General features: G+C 50.9%; 6 protein-coding genes across 6 annotated transcripts; 4 read left to right on the forward strand and 2 right to left on the reverse strand.

The window, feature by feature from the left end:
• The first annotated feature begins 1,123 nt into the window (after positions 1-1,123).
• Positions 1,124-2,318, forward strand: BO83DRAFT_149758 (uncharacterized protein). The gene is made up of 3 exons (XM_025526231.1): positions 1,124-1,246; positions 1,313-1,709; positions 1,770-2,318. The coding sequence occupies exons 2-3, from the start codon at positions 1,545-1,547 to the stop codon at positions 2,286-2,288; spliced, it is 684 nt and encodes a 227-aa protein (XP_025383602.1). The 5' UTR covers positions 1,124-1,246; positions 1,313-1,544; the 3' UTR covers positions 2,289-2,318.
• A 456-nt stretch (positions 2,319-2,774) lies between these two features.
• On the forward strand, positions 2,775-3,611 carry BO83DRAFT_393013 (cytochrome b-c1 complex subunit 6 family protein; the record flags this gene model as incomplete). The annotated part of the gene is made up of 3 exons (XM_025532963.1): positions 2,775-3,090; positions 3,317-3,439; positions 3,547-3,611. The coding sequence occupies 3 exons, from the start codon at positions 2,775-2,777 to the stop codon at positions 3,609-3,611; spliced, it is 504 nt and encodes a 167-aa protein (XP_025383603.1).
• A 704-nt stretch (positions 3,612-4,315) lies between these two features.
• On the reverse strand, positions 4,316-6,059 carry BO83DRAFT_441095 (putative cell surface receptor/MFS transporter (FLVCR); the record flags this gene model as incomplete). The annotated part of the gene is made up of 4 exons (XM_025536311.1): positions 4,316-5,185; positions 5,279-5,627; positions 5,710-5,822; positions 5,898-6,059. The coding sequence occupies 4 exons, from the start codon at positions 6,057-6,059 to the stop codon at positions 4,316-4,318; spliced, it is 1,494 nt and encodes a 497-aa protein (XP_025383604.1).
• A 1,327-nt stretch (positions 6,060-7,386) lies between these two features.
• Positions 7,387-9,232, forward strand: BO83DRAFT_420741 (uncharacterized protein; the record flags this gene model as incomplete). Its single annotated transcript, XM_025534948.1, has 1 exon — positions 7,387-9,232. One exon carries the CDS (start codon positions 7,387-7,389, stop codon positions 9,046-9,048), a length of 1,662 nt encoding a protein of 553 aa, XP_025383605.1. The 3' UTR covers positions 9,049-9,232.
• A 41-nt stretch (positions 9,233-9,273) lies between these two features.
• On the reverse strand, positions 9,274-12,640 carry BO83DRAFT_149828 (F-box and WD domain protein). Its single transcript, XM_025526232.1, has 2 exons — positions 12,323-12,640; positions 9,274-12,214 (listed from the first exon to the last, which is right to left on the reverse strand). The coding sequence occupies exons 1-2, from the start codon at positions 12,555-12,557 to the stop codon at positions 9,732-9,734; spliced, it is 2,718 nt and encodes a 905-aa protein (XP_025383606.1). The 5' UTR covers positions 12,558-12,640; the 3' UTR covers positions 9,274-9,731.
• A 4,262-nt stretch (positions 12,641-16,902) lies between these two features.
• Positions 16,903-20,102, forward strand: BO83DRAFT_149852 (Rho family guanine nucleotide exchange factor CDC24). The gene is made up of 4 exons (XM_025526233.1): positions 16,903-18,044; positions 18,103-18,351; positions 18,422-18,608; positions 18,667-20,102. The coding sequence occupies exons 1-4, from the start codon at positions 17,070-17,072 to the stop codon at positions 20,034-20,036; spliced, it is 2,781 nt and encodes a 926-aa protein (XP_025383607.1). The 5' UTR covers positions 16,903-17,069; the 3' UTR covers positions 20,037-20,102.
• Positions 20,103-21,142: the final 1,040 nt, after the last annotated feature.

Genomic DNA, 21,142 nt, shown 5'->3' on the forward strand with positions numbered 1-21,142 from the left:
CCATGCGTCCAACCACCGATTAGTCTTCCGCCTCAGGAGACACGAGAGGTCCGTGTTATCTACCTAGCAAACGAAATCGCTAATACTGCTTTGATTTAATGATACATGTCCATATCCCTGAATCCTGCATGAGCGTATTGATAGAGTTGCTGCAAATGATCGACTTTTGAGATCCGTGGACGTCGGCACCAGGGTAGAGTATGCAGGCTTCCATCCACAGATAACTATGAACTTCTGTGTTAGCTTAATCATCCTGTTGGGTACTAATTGCTAGACTGACATCCACTCTGCCATTCATCCAATTGTAATCAAGGCACTATATCGCATGCGGGAATGATTGGGTTTCCGGGCGAGGGGGCACAGGAAGTATGCGAGTGGACGCAGTAGTCCCTAGTTAGTTCATCCATGGTAAGAATAAGATAAGGCCGGAAAGAAGGAAGCCGAATTTGGCCTAATAAGGATTGCAATTTGGATGTTCGAATCCTTCTGCGTTCCCAACCCTCTCTGGATAGATTCGGCGCCAATATGAAGGCTCCTTCTGTATGTCATCCGACATGTTGAAGAGAAGTCCGAACTGGCCAGCCGCTCGAACCGAGACACCTTGAGTGTAAGGAGTTGGAGAGTTGGAAAAAGCTTCCCCGCCTGACGGCCGCCCCGCGGACTGCTTCGTCTCCCGCCCCTCCGGGCTTCACTGGCTTGCTTTCCTTCAGAAATTCCTGGGCATCGTTTAAAACCCTCTAGGAGGTCTGTTGCTCCATCGAATACCATTACCACACAAATAGAAGAAAAGATATCACTCAACTATTCTGCCGTTATACGAAAGTGGTCCGCTGCAGTTACTAGCTGCTATCGCCTCACTTCCCATCAGTGCCACTTTCGGGTGCTTCGCCGCCATCAACGAAGTGGAATCTGGAATACCACATCTGACATTCTTTTGTCTGAGGTCGCTCTATCAGCGATCGGAAAACCATTCACCAACCCTTGGAAAATTCTCATCATTTCCGTCCCGCCAATCATCCCTGGATCGTCTCACCTGAAACTAGACCCTGGTGCTACTCATTGGTTGGGTTGTTTCAGCCAATGCTGCCCTCTCTTCAACCTGCACTCTGAATTCATCCCTCCAGTAACTCATCCTCGAACAATATACTAGTTGAATCCCACAATATCTAGCCTGCATCCCGGCGCAGTCTGCACTCAGCCACACAGACCACGTTCTTGATCGTGGCTTTGACAAGATGTCGATCAAGTATGTAGATGTTCCCCCACCATGCCCAGTTGAAGTTACTCTTACTATCGCTCTGCATGCACTCAGTATCCATGGTTCTTCTTCCTCGATTCATCACCTCTGATTTTTTATCTCTGTTATGCTGTATCAGATGAATCAACTTCCTTTTCTTTTTGTCTCTCTCGCTTCATCCCATGACATCCTAGCATGCACACTTATCAGTCAGAAGACCTGCGTTGTATACTTGTTTCAACCTAGGATGGGTATAGCACGCTGAAGGATCCCTGCTAATGACAATACTCAATACAACAGCTGGGTGATGCTGCAAGGCCCCGAAGGCTTTGTTCGACTACCCAATGAGCATCAGTTGTTCGCCTCTCCTCCGCGGACAACTCTGTCGCTGCAACCCCTAGGCTCTAACTCCGGCAAGGATTCTTTTTCCATGCAAAGCAGTGCCGGTCGAGTCTACCTGACAAATCAGAGGGTACTGTCTTGCTTTTGGACCCTATCATCTGACAAGCTCTCGTTAACATAACCATGCCAGATCATTTACATTCCCGCGCAACAAACGAAAGAGTTTCAATCGTTTTCCACACCATTACTCAATGTACATGACGCCCATGTCACTGCACCATTCTTTGGGCCCAATGCCTGGATGGCTCTAGTCCAGCCGGTATCTGGAGGAGGCATCCCTGCGTCGTTGCCCGCTGTGCAGCTCAAGGTGACATTTAAAGAGGGAGGGGCGTTTGATTTCCACAACAATTTCGAAAGAATCAAAGAGCGTCTACAACAAGCTGTCGAGAATACCCAGGCGAGCAGTCGAGGTGCCCGAAATGTCGACATGTCTGCGATCCATCTCGACGAGCTACCTGCGTACACCGGCCCATCAGGTGGCACAACCGGAGCAGACCACAATACCGCACAGCAACCTGTAAGCCCACAGTCTCAACACACAGGGCCAGAGGCGGGATCGGAGCCGATGGAGCCACCACCGGATTACGAAGAGGTGCAGCAGCAGAGTGTGGCGGAAGCGCTCGAGGAGAGACTGCGTCGAGCCAGTTGAAGCCAGGACGGGTGCCGTATCCAATGCTTTCTTCCATGACTAGATTAGTCTCCAATTTCCTACACACATATTCCGGCGGTAGCCTCAAGCCCAAGCGGCCTCTTAATCTTTTTTTTACTGTATACTACTTGGAATTTTATTGTTGAAATACAGTGCATCACAAATAGTAGACCCAGTAGTTAAAAGTAACAACAACAACGGAACGGCACGAACATTAACCAACGAATTAATTAAGTTGATAGTAAGAAAACGAAATATTACCGCATTAGTCACGGCCGACCCGAGCGGCCAATCACGTGTACGATAATTGCGACCATCGCCCGGCGGCCGGGGTGTTCCGATTTTCCAGGGCCGGCAGAAACCAGCAACGCCAAAGCTTCGAGTTCGTTAAAACCAACCCCATCCTCGATTACCGCGACATCCACCGCCCACACGCTCCCCCCTTCTCGCCCTCTTCCCTCAATTGAAACCAATTTCAAAGACAAGATGGGTCTCTCCGACTTCTTCTCCGACGTTATGTCCTCCTTCGGCTTCCCCGAGGCTCAGGCTGAGGCTCCCGCCGAGGAGACCACCACCACCACCACCCCCAGCCAGGAGACCGAGGCTGAGGAGAAGCCCGCCGTGAACAACGAGGAGGAGGCCGCCCCTGCCGCCGAGGAGAGCACCGAGGAGTCTGCTGAGGAGACCCCTGCTGAGGAGGAGTCCGCCGAGGAGGAGCCCGCTGAGGAGGAGGAAGAAGAGGAGGAAGAGGAAGAGGAGGAAGAGGAGGAGCCTGAGGACATCAAGCCCCAGCTTGAGGAGGGTAAGTTTACTGCCACTTTCATGTTTCACTTATTCCGTGCATTTTCCTTGGGGGAGGAGTTCGTTTCCAGACGGACAATGTGACAACAGGACGGATAGTCGGTCAGATGGATGCACGCTGACCGACCCTCACGTCATGCGATTCTGAGCCATTGACTCGGAACAACTCATCCCATTACAAATAACCTCATCCATTCGAACATTCACTAATCAATTGCTTCTCTCAGAGTGCGCCAACTCTTCCCAGTGCGCCCCCTACAAGCACCACTTCGATGAGTGCGTCGAGCGCGTAACCCAGCAGCAGGAGGACCCCGACTACAAGGGCCCCAAGGAGGACTGCGTTGAGGAGTGTAAGTTGACCAGCACACCGTTAACACCACAATTCCTTAGACACCATATCTCACGTCATGACGAACCCGACAACAAAACCCATAAACTAACCCACCATCCTTTTTAGTCTTCCACCTCACGCACTGCGCTACCCAGTGCGCCGCCCCCAAGCTCTGGAAGGCCCTCAAATAAACGAATCAAATCACTCTCGGTCGATCGATAGATAGCTAAAGACGTCTTTTTTTCTTATCTTCTTTACTCCACTCCGCGGGCTACGTTTTTTTCTAATGCACGACCAAACTTGATAAGACTAGGATCCGCGACGAAGGAAGACAAAGAAAGAAAGGCATATTACGATCGATCCCCCTTGATTTGATTCACCAGATGATGGCTATGCGGGCCTGCCGTTGATGAAGATCAAAAAAAAGAAAAAAGAAAGGAGCATACATACATCCAGTGTTGTCTCTCTCGACCGCTACCCGCCCTCGACAAATACGGTACGGGTTGCGAGTCGGTGATGAGATGATACATGCGTGTTTGTTACTTTCCTTCTCCCTATGAAAGATGGATGGCTATGGAAATATGGAAATGGTTCTTAAGAAGGGGGGCGGTCGCCTTCAACTGTGTATGTACAGATAGCTGGTCTCTGCCTTGTTTGAAACTTGTGCTTTTATTATTTATTTTTATTTTTTTTCCCTTTTGTTTACTAGATGAATGTCATTTTGTCCTAGACTTTGTTCGGTATATCTTCTCTGTCTTTCTTGTTTCCCCTTGTGATCTTTTATTTACAGTCACAGGTCCTGGTATTGACACATTTGATGGACGCCGGGTATCACACGTGCAAATCATTAATCACAAAGTACATTCTGTAACACACTGACTATAGGATTTCAGGATTACTTCCTCCACGCCACACTCAACCCCAAGAATCCTTTCTTAGTATCATTCTCCCCAGCTCCAGCTCTACGCTCCGCATCATCATCACCTTGCACCTCACCAGCCTCCTCCTCCTCCTCCTGACCCAGCTCCACGCCTCGATCAACATCCAGTCTCCTTCTCCTCACATCACGACCAAAACATCCAATACAAAGCGGCCACGGCGCAGCTACGACCGCCGCGACAGCAGAGAAAATCAACGCATTCTGCATATTGACCGGCGGAGAAGCGTCCTCTCCGGCCTTCAAGGCATCCTGAACTAGAATGAATACCGCGCCCAGTAACTGCCCACCCGTCCAGCAGATCGTGCTTCCAATCTCCGGGGAGAAAGGGTACGTGATCTCTACCAGGTACTCCAGAACGACGGGGAGGAGGGCGAAGGAGGAAGCGCCGAGGAGGGAGCACACGACATACGATGGTGCGATGCCGGCGGGGCTGGGCGGGGCAAAGATCAGAGCGATATAGGTGATTGCTACGATGGGGACAAGTATGCGGATGGTGGCGAGGTAGTGCTTGTAGCGGTCTGTGAGGGGGGAGATGATGGCTGAGGCGATGAGTCCAACGATGATTAGAAGGCCTCCTGCAATGCCGGCTTCGGTTTCGGTGTATGAGTAGGGTTCGAGGATTTGGTTGAGGAGCGAGGAGACGCTGTTGAAGAAGCCAACGTATATGGAGAAGGGGATAAGGATGAGGTAGAACTCGAGGGTTCTGAGGAGTTGGGTTATGGCTGGGAGGAGTGGCGTGGAGGCGATGGTGCTCGCAGATGAAGCGCTTGGAGGTGTCGGGGGTTGGGAGGGAATGAAAAATGAGGGAAGTGCTGCTACCGTTGCCTTTTGGGTTTTGTTAGTAGGTGAGTGCGACATGTCATGGCTGGCTGGGGTTGGTTCTATCTATGTGGTGGAAGGATTCTGAGGGAGGCTTACGATTACAGAGATGTATAGAACCATGTTCGGGACTTCGCTTGGTTTGGTCGCCCAGACAGAGTCGATCAGCTCTCCCAATGCTGCACCCAAGGGATTGGCCAGGGTAGCTACGGCCGTTGCGCTCGTCCGGCCCTGGTCAGAAAACCAGAGGTCGCTGTATCGCGTTGGAGCGCTCAGACAGAATGGCTGCGCCAGTCCGATGAGGATCTGACCAAACATGGCGACACCGAAGATGCCTCCTCTCGCTTTGGTCCCTGCATATCGAATCCAATTGCCGACGAGGAGGAGGGTTGAAGTGGTGATGATGGCGGGTTTAGGGCCACCTTTATTGAGAGTGAAGATCACGACGCTGAGAGTAGGATTGAGCGTGAGTTTCAGTCGCTTCCAGGAGCCGAAGACAGGGGGAGATAAGCATCCAGGGCTAAACTCACGGGCTGGCGACACAGAAAGCGAAGAGGTAACCAGTGCTCATCCAATTGATGGCGCTTTCAGAAACGCGAAAATGCTCAGCCGCAGTAGTTGATATCGATGAAAAGGTTAACCACTAGACGATGATAATGATAGATAATTTTAGAATCGGTGTCTCATTCTTCATGGCGACAGACATAAGAGAACCTACATTCCAACTAACGACAATGTTCAACAGCACCAGCTGCGCCAGTCCCCAGAACCGCCGCTTGTAGACCTTGTAGACCGGGCCCGACGGAGGCAGCTCTGCTGGAGCAGTAGTGGCAGAGCCATGGTGCAAATCTGCCGAATCCTGGGGTGCCCTGGAGTCCATGAGAAGACAACGACAACAACAGCTTAACAGCTAGTTAGCTGGTGGGTTGCGTGACCAGCTGGCGAGGAGCGGAGCATCAAATGAGGGGGAACAGGGCAACTAAATTAATCAAGTTCACCGCAATCAACTAAACGGATGGGCGCCGTGGCTTTAATATTATCCTAGCCTCGCTCCCAAGACACGATGGCGTCCATAGATTTTCAAGACGGTTTATAAAGCGGACCGATGGTTGGGTTGCACTGCTGCTACTTCAATTTTGGGAAAGGAGGTTGGAATAGTCTTGTCTCATGACGGCCGGTTTCATCGTTGTTCTTGGTGTCGACGATCCGACCTCGGCTGATTCCCCAACTTTGGTCAGGGAGGGGGTGTGTCATTGGTGGCAGTCGATGTGAATGCTATTTGTCAGGAAGCTTTATCGTATTGTCTGCACTCTCATTTGTTTCAACTGGGGGGTCAATTAACTTAACCAAACCGTCCCATCGCAATCACAATCATCGCGACCACCTCGACACATGCGGTGGGGATGTTGCATCCGCGCCGGATATCAATCAGATCGATGAAAGACATCCCAGAGTTGAGAAAAAGAATAGGGTACAATGACAAGTTATATCTTGCGTTAAACTAGTCCAATATCCACTGATGGGCCATGATCATCCATTACCAATGTAGTGGGTAGTTTGGATATCCGACCGCATATTGCTAAATGCTAAGGTTTCCAGGTGGTTCGTAGGGACTGAACCTTGGAGTGGAGCAGCCCCGTTTTCCTGTTTCACTCCATTTCCGGGGTTGGCGCTCGGATCTAATCAATAATCATAATCATTTAATCTCATCGCTCACGCACGTTCCACACCCAGTACAAGTTGTTTCTTTTATGGAGTCACATAACAATCATTCATTGTGGATGCTTACTTGTAAAGAAAGGAAATGTCAGGAAGTCAACGTGAGTTGAGGTGAGGGAAAAATGGGGAAGTAGAGGCGACTAATCATGTCTTTTCCCCTTTTTGCTTGCTCCGTTCACTTCAACTTCATCACCATTCTTTTCGGAGAATTTTTCAAAACATCAATGGCACCACGTGCAGTTGATTTCTGTCGGTCGGTCAGTCCGCTGATTCTCACTACTTACTAATGCTCATTTGAATGCTATACACAAGGCCATGCCTTCTTCACTGTGCTGTGTACTTTCCTCCAGGGCTGCACGATCTAGGGAAGGTGCCATGGACCCTCAATCCTTTACGGCGCTGTCGTCCTTGTGGCATGTTCTCTAGTCCACCCTCATCTTCATGTCAATGTGAGCGTGGCCTGCAGCACGACCTGCCTACATGGTATCATGGATACTCAGTCTCAGGGCCCCCCAGTCGCTCAGCATGGCTCGTCCGACGAGGATGAAGTCTCCGCAACGGAGGTGGAACCGCTGGGAGAAGCCACACCATTAGGCAAAGCGACCTTGTCAGAATCAATGATGAGTGAGGAGAGTTCCATTTTCAACGCCCTACGGACAGACTCTGGCACCGAAGACCTCGGCTCGAAATTTGGCTCGGCATGTCAATCTCCTGGCAACCTGGATAGCAGGATCGCTGCCAATATGGCCATGTTTGTCCCCCTTGCGCCTGAAGCAACGGATCCTCCCCAGCGGGCGGACCGTGAGCCAAAGTATTGTCCGGAAAAGAATACACAATCCCCTGGTTGGCATCCCCAGTTAGCATTGGACAGCCGTGTGCTATCCACAGATGAAGGGAAGGCGGTTGTAGCCTTACCTGCAGACGACTCGCTGAAGCAGAACCTCCTTGATACGTTGCACTTCAGGAAGGCAGTTAGTCTCAACGATGCAGATGATACCTCGAGAACGTTTAAATGGCCGGGTAACCTTGACTCACCAGTCAGCCCTGCACTTCCCACTTATCCTCCACCAGCGAGAGCGCCCACACCCCCGGGACTTCCTTCATTTGGTACTCGAGAAGCTGTCTACTACACTGCTCAATTCCCCGTCCGTTCTGCCACTACCAGTGGGCGAACACAGCAGTCGAGTCCAAGCCCGCCTAGGCGTGCGGGTAGGCGCGTTGCTGATGGCTCTAGAACGGGATCTTACGGAGGGATGCTACGAAGGCTCCTCAGCTTTTCATCGTCTCCTCCCCCGCAGCCTAGACGTCAGACATATATTGTGGCGAGGGCAGAAGATGGTACTGCGGTCCAAGGTCGCTTTCCTTATAGACAGAGTGGTCACGGCATGAACTTGGCTAGACGATTGGAGGACCATCCCTTTCACCGAACTGCCATTTCAGCTACTTGCGAATATGGTGTTGATGTTGATAGCAGCGCTACACAAGAGGGACAAATTAACACAAGACTCTCAGATGCAAAACAGGACCAGACTGACAGCATCGATCCTGTAAACACAGGCACGGGTAGTCGCATGCGAAGACATCGCCCACAGATCGGCCTGAATAGCTTACTACCGTTGCCTCGCCCAGTTCTAACATCTTCTTCTCAACGGCCAGCCTCGGCAAATGCTTCTCTTCCTACGTCTAGGGCTGACTCGTTTTATACCTGTGCGTCTCGTTCGCAAATGCCAGGCATACCCAGGCATATGGAAACCCTCGATGCCCAAGGCACTGAGAGCGTGGGGGATTCTGCGACATGCTATCTTGCACCCACGGAGTCACCACCCGTCTGTACCGCACAGGAAGCAAGTGAGCCCGCCAACTTTAACTCACGTCCTTGGCTACAATCGCTGCGTGGCGTCAACTCTTGGTTTCCCTGCTGCATGGGGGCTCGTAATGAGCAGGACGCCGCCTTTCATTCGAATACAACCTCCAATGACACATACGCCACTGCGAGAAGCCATCTCTCATCGAATGCAGCAGAACATTCGCATCCTAATGTCCCGACAAATCAGTTGCAAAGCCTACAACAGTGGTTCTCAGGAGTTTGGAGGTCGCTTCAGACGTTTCCCTCTCGCAACGTCCCGGACACAAGCCCGATGTCGGCCTGAATCATATACCAATGATTGCTTGAACCATAACTTGCATACTTATGTGAGGCTGTCCTTTCAGTAGCACATTTATCGGACTGGAGGTGCGCCAGATACATTTGATCGTTTCTTCGTTCTTCAACCCTCGCCAAACGGTCCATATGCAAGACGCGCCTTCATCGACGGGGTTGCTTCTATTGTCCAGATTACTAGCGCTAGCCTGTAGAATGTGACTGCATACTTCAAGTTTTCATTATTGGCAATGTCATTATCAATGTCATAAACGAACAACAGCTGTAGTCATTTCGTCTCTGCTGACATGAACCAACCGACTCCATCGCTCCAATGCCGAAATGCTCTAGAGATAAAAGTTATGAACAGAACACAACAAGGCCTGACGAGACAGACACATAGATGAAGTCTCCACAAGAAGAAGAGCGAAATGATTCTCATGCAATATAGACAAATCACCCAAAGGCAATCATATAAAGAGACAGAGAGAAAGAAAGAAACTCAAAATAAACAGGCTCCTAATGCACAAGAAAATCGAAAAGGTAGACGAGATTTTCAAAGAGAAAACCAAGAATAGATATATAAATAGAAGAAAGAATGTTGGGAAGGAATTTAACTTGGATCCAAGAGGTAACACTTATACCACAAATCATCTTTCCCCGTACGCTGATGATAGTAGTAATGTAAGGTGGTTACAGCCCCGTGAAGAATTGACATGCTTCTTTCAGTTCCTCATCATCAGCGGTGAAGTCCCACCCGACTATTCTCGGGTCCTGACTCGCGCAGATTATCTTGTGCGCGTCGAATTGGAGCTTGAAGATCCTTGAGGTAGGTGGTTGTTGGGGGGCGGCGGGAAAGGCTCTCACTCGGGGGTGTTGTTGCTGTTGTTGATGTTGCTGAGCATGGGGTGGTAGTGGTGGTGGTCTCATTGGGGTGCCGGCATGCATGATGGGTGCGGGTGCTTGACCTTGAGCTTGAGCGTGAGTGTGAGGTGTGCTTGGCTGGACGGTGGGTGGGAGGTTGTTGGGGATGAGGAGGGCCGGATTCAGGGCTAGGTGCGCGGGCCAGTGTGCATTTTGCGAGGAGGGATCGTTGGTGTTGGAGTTGTTGGTAGGCAAACGTGGTGGTTGTGGTTGCTGCGGTGCTCCACCGCCTGTTGATATCGCAGCGGCCGCCGCGGCGGCCGCCATGGTAGCTTGGGCTTGTTGCGCCTGGTGCGCTTGAGCAAAGGCGTTGGCTCGTGCGATTGTCTGGCGTGCAGAGGAATCTAGATGGCTGTATGAGGCATTGGCGGCGGCGTCTGCCTGTCGGAGTCGCTGGCCTACAACCCAGCGGCCTTCGTTGTCCTTCTTCCAGATGATGATGGTTTCGTCGTATGAGCCGGAGACGATTCGTCCCCATTGGCTCCCGCCTCCACCCGGGGGGATTTTGGCACCCAGGGCTTTGATGTCTCTTGGGTTCCGGGACCCGTTGGTGTTCTGTTGATATCCGGCGCGCCGGAGGGCACTAGGGCCGAGGTCAACGTTTGCACCGGTGCGCTGAGCATCACGAAACTCGTTGTCGACAGCCAGAGCTTCCAGTCGCAAGGCCTCCTCTGCACCCGGTGGGTCTCCGAAACCAGCTTGGACTGTCCGAACGAGGTTGGCGTGCCCGTGCAGGCAGGCCACTTCGGCACCGGAGGCGTGGTCGAAAATGCGAACTGTATCATCGTTGCTTCCACTGATGATGCGTTTGCTGTCAAACTGTACGCATGCAATGCCCTTTTCGTGGCCTATCATTGTCTTCCGACACGCGCCGTTGCGCAGGTTCCAGACCTTGATCAGGCGATCGCCCGAGGCGGACACGATTTCATCCTCGTTGAGCTGGATAGCATTCACTGCGGCAGTGTGTCCGTCAAGGATCATTAGTAACGAATATGGCGCCAAGGTTCGAATGTGGTTTTTGGCAATTTCGGCCTCGAGGATAAAAGCGGGAATGTCGCTTGTGTCAACAATATACGAGGGATAGGAGACACCAGAGCCCTGGAAAACAGAGGGGTAGTCCTTGTCCATTGGTGTAAGCTGGCGCCTGTTCCAGATCTTGATAAGTTTGTCCTTGGAGCAAGTTACTATATAGCGTTCGTCGAACCGGAGGTTTAGGACAGAATCATCATGAGCTGGCGCAATCTCGTGAAGCTTCTCTCCAGTAGAAAAGCGCCAGATTATGACATTCTTATCGCTGCTTCCCGACACGATGATATCTTCAGAAGGGCGGGGATCGAACTGCAGACAGAGAACCGACTTTGAGTGGCCTTGAAGAGGCGGATGCCATAACCGCTTGGTGTCCAGGTCCCATACTCGAACAGTCTTGTCCCGGCTACCACTGACCAGCCATTTATCGGTAAACTGAATCGCATATACACACTCCTGATGAGATTCTTCCATGTGATTTGGATGCGGCAGCTGAAAGTTCGTAAAACGGCCCTTGGTCCAGTTCTCTTCCAGCCGCCTCCGTACCCGATATAGATGTGGCCAATTCATCTTCGCGGCACCATTGGGCATCCGAATCAATAGTGATGACTTAAGGGCGCTAGCGTTCGTCGAAATCTGCTGTAAGTTTGACTTCAGTTGCGCAGTTCCCGACGACTCATGACGTGCGCTCGATGATTGTTGCCCAACTGCGAACACCGGTCCACGATCGTTTGACGCATCACTCATGTGATGATCACCCTCAACATCTGCCGCTGCGGAAGGCTGCAGCCCATTTCCGTGTTCGGCCTCATTGTTATCCAGCGATCCTGTCGCGCGAGAGTCTAGCCAGCTGGGGGGTACGCGCTTCTTCTGTTTCGGTTCACCGAGATCCGGGTCTATATGCCTCAACCGAGATTTTCGGAGTTGGGGGGATTCCAAGCCCGAGTGTTCCTGTTCGTACGTATGCACGGCGTCAATGTCGACCCGCCAGCCTTCGCTGATGTACAAATCTCTCCAAAGACGGGTGTCAAAAATGCGATCACGCCAGGAGCGGGATGCCAACGAAGCTGTTACCAATGTTTGAGGGTCGAGGTAGGAGAAGATCTCGGCGGTGATTTCCGGAGGTAACTTTAGCACGGGATCCATGTGCAATAGAGGTGCTAGCTTTTCAACCACCGAGGCGACAGTGGAAGCACGCAAGGTGCGTAGAAGCTTGTAGGCGAGCTCTACATGAAACACCACAACCTGTCAGTATGATGATGATCGCGCTAAGAAGCCAAACGGAAGAGGATCCTTGCGCCGGACGGAACCAAGGGAAGGGGGGCTTAACTCACCAGCTCGCTCAGCCTCATTATAAGCATTAACCCAGTCGGGGAGCGGCATCACATCATCGGGGGGCGAATTCAGGAAGTCCTTGTCGGGCTGACTTCTCGTTTCATCGGAATAACCCTCGTCAAGCTTGAAGGGCGCAGACAGCGAGGGGGCGGTGAGGTCGGAGGGATAACTGGCGGCGCCCTGAAGCAGCCGGGGACGAGGGATGATCGGAGTTTGCGCGGTGTCCCTCGCCATGGGTTCGCTGGGAAATTTGCCTAGCTTAGTTTCTCAAGCCTCCTTGAGGCCCCTCCGTTCAGACAAAAGGGCGACAAGGATAGGTTGGACCCAGGTGCTCCGGTAGGGAAGCAAGGCTTGTGGTGGCTAGGGCTCCTAGGACACTGTGAAGCAAAGACCCTTTCCTTCAGTGGGGGTTAAGGCAGAGATGGCTATTGGCACAACCACATAAAGAAGGAAAATAACGACCGGGATGAATTAAGGCCGAGAAGAAGAAAAGATGGAAAACTAGCAAGCCATGGCGGGAGATGGATGAGACAGAGTGGTTGGGGGGAGGTGAAGCTGGCGAAGTGACGTTTTGGAGGGAGTGACTGACACCGCGGAGAGTGGAGCATCAATAGTAGCCAGCTATTATGGCCTGACGGGTATTGTTTACCTTACCGGGGAGACCACTCTCATCTTTGCCAGCAGATAGTTACACCACTTTCCATTGACTAACAGAACATAGTTAATATTTCATATTTTATCACTGTTTATTACTAATATCTAAATATCTTGCAATAGTTATAGGCCATCAGTATTATGCCGAACTGGGTCAAATAGTCAAACCTAGAACCTTACCCTCGTCGAACTTGGCGACTCAGAATCTACTACACCACCATTTCTAATCCAGAGATGTAAGCAGTTTATAGACAGAGTATTCGAGGGAAACAAATTTCATACATTTACTGCATTTAATGCATGCTGATTTCCTTTAAGGCGATCTACTTTCTCAGCTCTCCGTCGATGTTTCTAAACTTCAGCCATTATGATGTTCTCTACCATCCAAGCAATTGATAGAACATCAGCTCAGCAAGGGACCTGATCGCATGCTCTGGCAAGCTCTAGTCAATATCAGCTCAATAAGCTTACTGGACCTATCTGATCTGTCCATAATTCTGTTGCGGTATGAGATGCGCACCATAGTGACTGTCTACTAGTACCAGAGCGCCAGTCTACTTTTGCTGGTGTAGAATATATAATGGTCCCAGTAACATTGAATTTCTATACAATAGTAGTAGCTAGTCCTAAGGCCACTGTCCCTCTTTGCTGCTAGGTGCACTTTATATCAGAACCGTGGCCTCTGTTCTGCGTAGCTCACGTGCATCTTCATACCTTCTTCACATACCCTTAATGCGTATAATTTCTCGTCTTCGCGCCTGAAAAATAACTACCAGAATAGAAGATGTGTTGCTAGCCCTTGGCGCAGGTATAAGCCTGCATGCGATTCCCAGTTCCTAGTTCAACACTCGACCATGTTCAGAGGAGCTGTCGTCTCTACACAAAACTTGAATACGTGGGGGTACTTATATATATTAATATACCCATCCTCTAATGCCAATGTTGCAGCTGCTCATAGTTCTACTAGTAATTGTGGGCTTGCTCTTGGTGAAGTACTAAATGCCCCTGTACCTCAGCCATAATACTATTTGTAATGTGCAGTGTTCGCCGAGCTATTGCTTTGGAATCGAAATGCGCTGGCAGAGAGAGCATAGTATCAACAGGGATGATGGCGATGATGGCGCGAGCAACTGGTGTGGGGCCAACACTTGACTCAGGCAGGTTCACCCTTTCCTACAAGCGATAACGATCAACCGAGGCAAGAAGGGGCTAGCCCATTCCATTTTGGGTGTATTTTGATGAGAGAGAGATTTATTAAAAGTACTGTTCAAGCTCATCCTACTGACCCAACCACCGGGATAGAGACTGTCACTTCTAGGCAAGGGGAGAGCAGGATGTAACTTTACACCCTGTGCCTGACCGAGTTGGCGGGAACCAGTAGGTAGTACCTTCTTTTTTCCGATGCAGGAGGGAGGCGGCAAGGTACCTTCCCAGCCGGCCCTTGCTCACATCCTACAGGAACTGACTAGTGAAAAGTATCCTGCAACTTGGTATCATCCATGAACCCTCGAACCTCCGTAATTGTCATCCTCGTGGGAATAATAATTAGGTTTTTGTCATGGGAACCAGCTCGTCGGTGGCTTGGATCATTCCATCATCGGCCACCACCACCACCACCACCACCACTACTAAGTAAGCCCTGAAACCGGCGGACATCCACTCCTGTCACTTCCCCGTCCAATGAAGGTGCTGTGCCCAGGGCTCCGATGGGGTCGATATCGCGACTAAAGAGAAATAACCATCGACTTAGGAGTAGATTGGACACTGTGTCGCGGGTAGTGGTACCTGCCAGGTGGTATGTGTGTTGCTCCTTGTGTTTGGGATTGTATGCAGGTCGGACATCCTTATCCCTAGGATGTACAGTAGTGATCGAGGATCATGAAATAGGGAAAAATGTCCGAAGTGTCGATGCTGATACAAAGGTGGCAAGGAGATGAAGAAGGTGATGATGAGACGAGTCAATGTATGTAGTAATCTAAGGATGTATTTTCTAGGTACAGTAAAAAGTTATTCTTAGTTTCAGGTGTATAACGAATTTTACTGGGGTGGTGTGTAGATAGATAGATAAATTGGTAGTCTATGGGGCGGCAATTTAAGCGTGCCTCGGGACTAGTTCAAATCTCAAACAGTTGGTGTGAGAGGAGTCTTCATGCAGCCGATGCGGCCTCCAATCTGCTTCGGTCATTCTCGAATCCCTACCGGGGCCAACCCCAGCTTTTTTGCCAATTCGGCCTGGATTTGAATTTAGTACGTAGTTATTGAAATTCAAATCTGTTGCTCTAAAAGACGGTCAGATATGACTTGACCATCCACACTCCCTCCCCCAAAGTAAATGCACTGTTATTGAAGATTCCAGATTCTAACGTATACGTACTTGGAATTGTTGATTGTTTGGTACTCCTCATTCCTGTCTCCGTTGCCCGGACTCTCTGTCTCTGTCTCTCTCTTTCTCTCTCTCTCCCACAGATTATTTCCTTCCCCCCCTCCCCTCATTATAATTATTATTAGTAGTATAGTCAAAAGTATTATAGTTGCGCGACTCACATACTTACCTTTCCCACCTTTCACGATCGGCTATCTACTTATGATCTAATTCTTCAAAGGTAGTAACCACCAATTTTAAGTCCCACATCAGCTTCTCTTCTGGTATGTTGCATCCTCCTTCTTCTCCTTCTCCTTGTCTCCCACCCTTCCTCCTCACTCAACTCATTCTTTTTCTCCCCCTCTGTCACGGTGTCTCTTTTGTGCTTCTCAACTCCCCTCCTCCACTACTCGATATTGACTAGTAGTATCTACTGCGGTCTCTCCTCTCTCCACTTCAAACCCACCCACCCGAACACCCATTCTTTCCCTTCCCCCTCCCCTCCTCCTCCTTCCCCCTTTAATCATCCCGTCCTGGTCAAGTCAGTCCTTCCTTCCGACTGACTAGTTCCTCGCAGTTTAGTACAGAGTACTCCATAGTAGTACTCGGGAAGTTTGTCACTTCTTCACTTGTCGACTGGAGCTGACGCGCGCTACCACTCAGTCGGGCAAACTGGACCACTTGACTGGCCTGGACTCTCTCTCCCTCTCTTCCTTTTCTTCCCCCCATTCCGGTGTTTCCATCTCCTGTCACTCTTGATTGTCTATCCTTTGCTTTCTCACATTTTCCCTCCTTTCTTCCCATTGACCTCCTTCCCCTCCACCATCCCACTCCCCCTCCTCATCCTCCCTCTCTTATTCTTTACTCTACCTCTCTTCGCTTTCTCTCCTTCCGGGTTTATTTTCCACCCTATTTTTCATACCATAGCTATTCTTATTAGTTTTACATCTAAAATTGACCTTCACCTACGGTTCCCGGCGGTACCGCTCCAGGGATCCTTTCCCGTTCCCATATTTTATCTGATTTCCACCTTTCAGCTGTTTTCTCGGTTGAGGGGCAAAATCCGCCTCTTTGGAACCTGCTGCTGCTGCTGCTGCTGCTGCTGCTCTTTCTTTGGTTCCTGCTTACTACGTGCCTGCGCTTGCCTGGCTGCAGCGGCAAATCAAACCCCACACCCAGCATTTCTATTTTTCTCGATCCTTCTTGAGTTTCGGGTTCGCCATCTTTTGATCAGGAAGGGCGCTGTCGCCAGCAAGGGCCGGAGATTTGTCCCTGGCCAAGGCCATACTAATTTTCTATTAAAAGCGCAGAGCTTTCCCCGAATTACAAAAATCACCCATCCGGCTCGTCGCGTGAACTCGTCGACCCCCCCAGGGTGTATTTTAAAATCACGCATTCGATCGATTTCTGGCGGCGAGGGTCGAGACACGGAACAACAGCTCGCGGTTTGACTCAGCTTTCTAGGGAGAGTTAACTAATAGTTAACGTACCACCATCTCCACTCCTAAGGTTCCTTAGCTGCTCGCTTGTCCCATCCATCCCGCATCGGTCCACCGGCTCGCATCCAGTGACCCATGCTCAACTTGATCCTCGTGCAAGCACGCCTGTCATTTCCTTCCTCTTTCTCCCTCCGTCGGTCTGCTGCGCAGATTTGAAGCCCTTCGCTCCTCCCCCACATTGTCGCCGGCCTCCACTCCTTACGGTCCGAGTCGGCCACCACCCCCGTCGAGATGGCTGAGACCATCACCATGAATGGCGGTCCTATCGCCGAGGACAACATCATCAACCGCCGCGGCGGCGAATCGATCTATCAGAGCTGCGTCAACCTCAAGAAGCGCCTGGCCGAAGTACCGAACTTTGAACCCCATATGCGAGAGATGGAGGAAGCCGATCTGGCTCAGGGGAACACCGATCCGGTGGCGTCGCTGTGGAATTGTCTCCGGACAGGCTATCCCCTCCTGACTATCTACAATGCCTCCGATCCCGAAGAATTCCTGGAAATCGACACAACGAAAGTCGCCGAGGCCAAACGCCCGAAAGCCGCCACCTTCAAATTCCTCCATGCGTCTCTGAAGGAGCTGGGATTCCCTCAGCAAGACTGCTTCCTTATCACGGACCTTTACGGCGAAAACACCACTGGCTTCACCAAAGTGATCAAGATGGTTAACCGGGTTCTGGACATCCTGGAGATGCAGGGACAGCTGAAGCGACCGTCGGATATTGGAGCAGGGGCCCCCGCGAAAGGTGCCGTCAAGCTCACCAAACGGGAACACATCCTCAAGGAGTTACTGGAAACGGAGCGCGACTATGTTCATCATCTCCAGAATCTACAGGCCCTGAAGAAGGAGTTAGAAGAGACAAGTGCTGTAAATGGTGATGCTAGCCATCAGATTTTCTTGAATCTCAACAATCTGCTTGATTTTGCTCAGCGGTTCTTGATCCGTATTGAACAGCACTATGCGCTGCCCGAAGAGAAACAAAACTGGGGCGAGCTGTTTATTCAGCACGAGGAAGCTTTCCGCCAATATGAGCCCTTTATCGCTAACCAGATGCGCTGTGATGAGATCTGTCTCAGAGATTGGGACAAGATTCACATGGCTCCGCGGTCCAAGGACCTGCTACAGATGGTGGCGCAACCCGCAACCTTGAACGGTTTCTTTGTCAAGCCTTTCCAGCGCTTGACTAAATACCCCCTGATGTTAGGGGTAAGGATTCCCTCGTCTCAATACATAGCCACCAGTCTCATTACTGACCACTGCGCAGGAACTTTTGAAGCAAACAGAAAACCCAGACCTCCGGACCGACATCCAACGAGCCATCGACGCTATCCAAACCGTTTTAGACTCGGCAAATGACGCCATTGACAAAGAGCACCTGCAGTCTGCTGTCAAAGACCTCGATGAACGAGTGGATGACTGGAAGGCTCTGAAGATTGACGCATTTGGTGACCTTCTCCGTTTTGGCACCTTTTCGGTGATCAAGGGTGATAATGGCAAAGACTCGGAGAGAGAGGTTAGTAGCCTTCCCAGGCTCCTTTTGCAAAGATGGAGTTGAGAGAACAGCCAGCTGACTTTTGGATTAGTATCATATCTATCTCTTCGAACGGATACTCCTTTGCTGCAAGGATATCAACCCTAACAAGCAAAAGTCGAAACTGAATCTAGGCAAAGACAAGCCCGCTGCGATGATTAAAGGCAAGCCGCGGCTTCAGCTCAAAGGCCGCATCTACATGGCGAACGTGACAGACGTGCTCTGCCTTCCCAAGCCAGGTACGAGGACTTCTCAAACATTTGCGGGAGCTGCTTTGACTAAATCACTTTGTGACAGGCTCTTATCGCATCCAGATCTTCTGGAAGGGTGATCCAGGAGTCGTGGACAATTTCATCATCCGCTATTCGAACGAGGACATCATGCGCAAATGGAGCCGGGACATTGAGACACAACGGGCGATCCAGGCAGAGCAGCGCAGCGCTCGCAACACCGGCACCTCCGAGACCGAATTCACGTACATGCGATCCATGTCCAACATTCCGAACCCATATGAACAGGAGTATTATGCGGAAGAGCAAGCAGCCACGCAGGAAGCAGGCTTCTTCTCGGAATTCCCGATGAGCCGTAACGCCTCCAGCACCAGTCTCCGAACCCGTTCAGCAACAGGAGGCAGCGGTGGCTCCAGTCGCCCTCGCATACCTGTACCCGATCCGAATCTGTCACTACACACCCATCTTTCTGGAGGCAGTATGTCGCCAGCAGAGAGGAACGCTCCATCTTACTTCTCCCCCGTCGCCGAAACTCCGTCTACACGGTCCAGCTCCCAGTCTACTGGATATTTCCATGGTCGTCAAGTGACACCTACAGGCAACTGGAATGAAGAAAATGCTCGGTATACAGCCCCGGCTTTGTCCTGTGCGACGTCAAGAGATGGGCCTAATTCAAATCCTTATTTCAGCGGTGCTCCGAATGGACGAAGTGCTCAACGACCCTCACTCCCTCCGATGTCAGGGGCCCAGGCGGCAAATGGCATGGCTCAGCGAATGCGATCCGCGAGTAGCCCCGATATCCACAACCACACCCACAACCCGGAAATGCGTCGTTACATGGGCGCCCATACGATGCAGACCGTCGACAACGTACCCGTCCCGCCGATTCCCGCTCACATATCCAGCATGATGGCGCCTCCCAACCGCAGCCAGAACAACTCCCCTACCAATGCCAACATCCCTATTCGCAACCCAAACCACCTTTCCAACTCCCAGCAACATTCCGATCCCCGGCATGTGCCGCACACGCATTTCCACGAGCCCCAATACTCTGACTACCGTCCTAGCACATCGGCCACCGACCAGCCCACGTCTCCACTGAGCCACGAGCCGGATGAGGAGCCCCTCATGCCGACGCAACTCAAGGTCAAGGTGAATTTCGATGATAACTACGTCACTCTAGTCATTGCCAGCAACATCATGTTCCGCTCGCTCATCGATCGTGTGGACGCCAAGCTGGCCCGATTCACCAACCGCTCAATTGGCAGCAAGTCGGTCAGGCTACGATACCGGGACGAAGACGGAGACTTTGTTACGATTGACAGCGACGAGGCCGTTCAACTGGCATTCATGGAGTGGCGCGAGCAACAGCGTGACATGCTCGCTAGGGGTCAAGTAGGAGAGATTCAACTCTACTGTCAGGCAGTGGAGACTTAGATATGATAGAGCTGGAGCAATGGCATATGTTCCAGTACTGAAGATTACTTTCTGCCTTATTTTCTCACTACCTTACTTTGTTTCCTACCGTTACTTTTCGTCCTTGATTCTCCGACCATCGCTGCATTTGATTACTCTCCGCATCTCATTCTGTGTGAGTTGGCAAGAGATGAGACATTATCACCGGTGTTGTCTCCTTGGTTTAGTTGACGACTCACATCCAACTGGATTGGCTGGAGAGCGTTGGAGAGGCTACTGATTCTATTCGCATGGGTTAAGGGAGAGGCAAAAAAAAAAAGATTATCGGCCGGGGCGCTTGATTCTTGATGGACCCTAGCGAGGAGCGGGTTTTGTGGGTTTACTTCGGACAGCCTGTTGGGATTTGGGAGAGGCGGCTCTCTGCTCTGGGAAATGTTGATGACTCTCCATTTGAACTGATCTACCATGACTGCATGATGTATGTATACCGCTTGTTGGCTTTCCGATTTTTCATTGATTGCGCAGGACGGATGTCGGACATACGAGATGAGCTGTATAGTGTTCCTGCATATTTGGTCTTGGGATGGACTTTAATGTTGCGGTACCTCATCTGTTGTGCTTGTTGATTTGTTGCTTTTTACCTTTTCTTTTTCTTTGCTGGCTTTCCGTGCTGGCCCTGTCAATGATAGTATTACGACCTTAGATTTCCTTGGTGCTGGGTGCAGATATAGAGTATGAACAATGGCGAAGATAATGGCTCCAAAAAATAAACCAGAAAGGAGTAGGGGGGGGGGGGGGGGAGATAGGAGATAGGTTGGTTAGTGAGTTAGTAAGGTAGTAAGTACCTGGGGGGCGCCATAATTCCACGGATCCATCAGTACCGAGAAGTGGAACTTCGGGCACTCCACGGTCCAAACCAACGGGGGCCTGAAAGGGCTGAAAGGGGGTGGTGGGTGTCCATCCAGTCCCTGTTTGTCATTAGACAGGTCGCAACTCTCTTGAGATGCCGTCCATCCGATTGTATACCAAAGACAGATAGGTAGACAAAAATCGATAGGGGATAAGGGAATAAGGGGGGGGGAGCAGCAGCCACTGCCACTCGTCATTTGCTGCTGGGGCCGGAAATC

This window comes from Aspergillus eucalypticola (genome assembly GCF_003184535.1).
Source record: "Aspergillus eucalypticola CBS 122712 chromosome Unknown BO83scaffold_33, whole genome shotgun sequence".
In the NCBI taxonomy this organism is placed as follows: Eukaryota; Fungi; Ascomycota; class Eurotiomycetes; order Eurotiales; family Aspergillaceae; genus Aspergillus; species Aspergillus eucalypticola.

Excerpts from the sequence above, each read along its gene's own strand:
- BO83DRAFT_149758 (XM_025526231.1), top strand. The coding sequence starts at position 1,545 with ATGCTGCAAGGCCCCGAAGGCTTTGTTCGACTACCCAATGAGCATCAG. Across the intron at positions 1,710-1,769 it reads TCTACCTGACAAATCAGAGG|ATCATTTACATTCCCGCGCA; the intron begins GTACTGTCTTGC and ends TAACCATGCCAG.
- BO83DRAFT_149828 (XM_025526232.1), bottom strand. The coding sequence starts at position 12,557 with ATGGCGAGGGACACCGCGCAAACTCCGATCATCCCTCGTCCCCGGCTG. Across the intron at positions 12,215-12,322 it reads TAATGAGGCTGAGCGAGCTG|AGCTCGCCTACAAGCTTCTA; the intron begins GTGAGTTAAGCC and ends TGTTTCATGTAG.
- BO83DRAFT_149852 (XM_025526233.1), top strand. The coding sequence starts at position 17,070 with ATGGCTGAGACCATCACCATGAATGGCGGTCCTATCGCCGAGGACAAC. Across the intron at positions 18,045-18,102 it reads AATACCCCCTGATGTTAGGG|GAACTTTTGAAGCAAACAGA; the intron begins GTAAGGATTCCC and ends ACCACTGCGCAG. Across the intron at positions 18,352-18,421 it reads GCAAAGACTCGGAGAGAGAG|TATCATATCTATCTCTTCGA; the intron begins GTTAGTAGCCTT and ends CTTTTGGATTAG.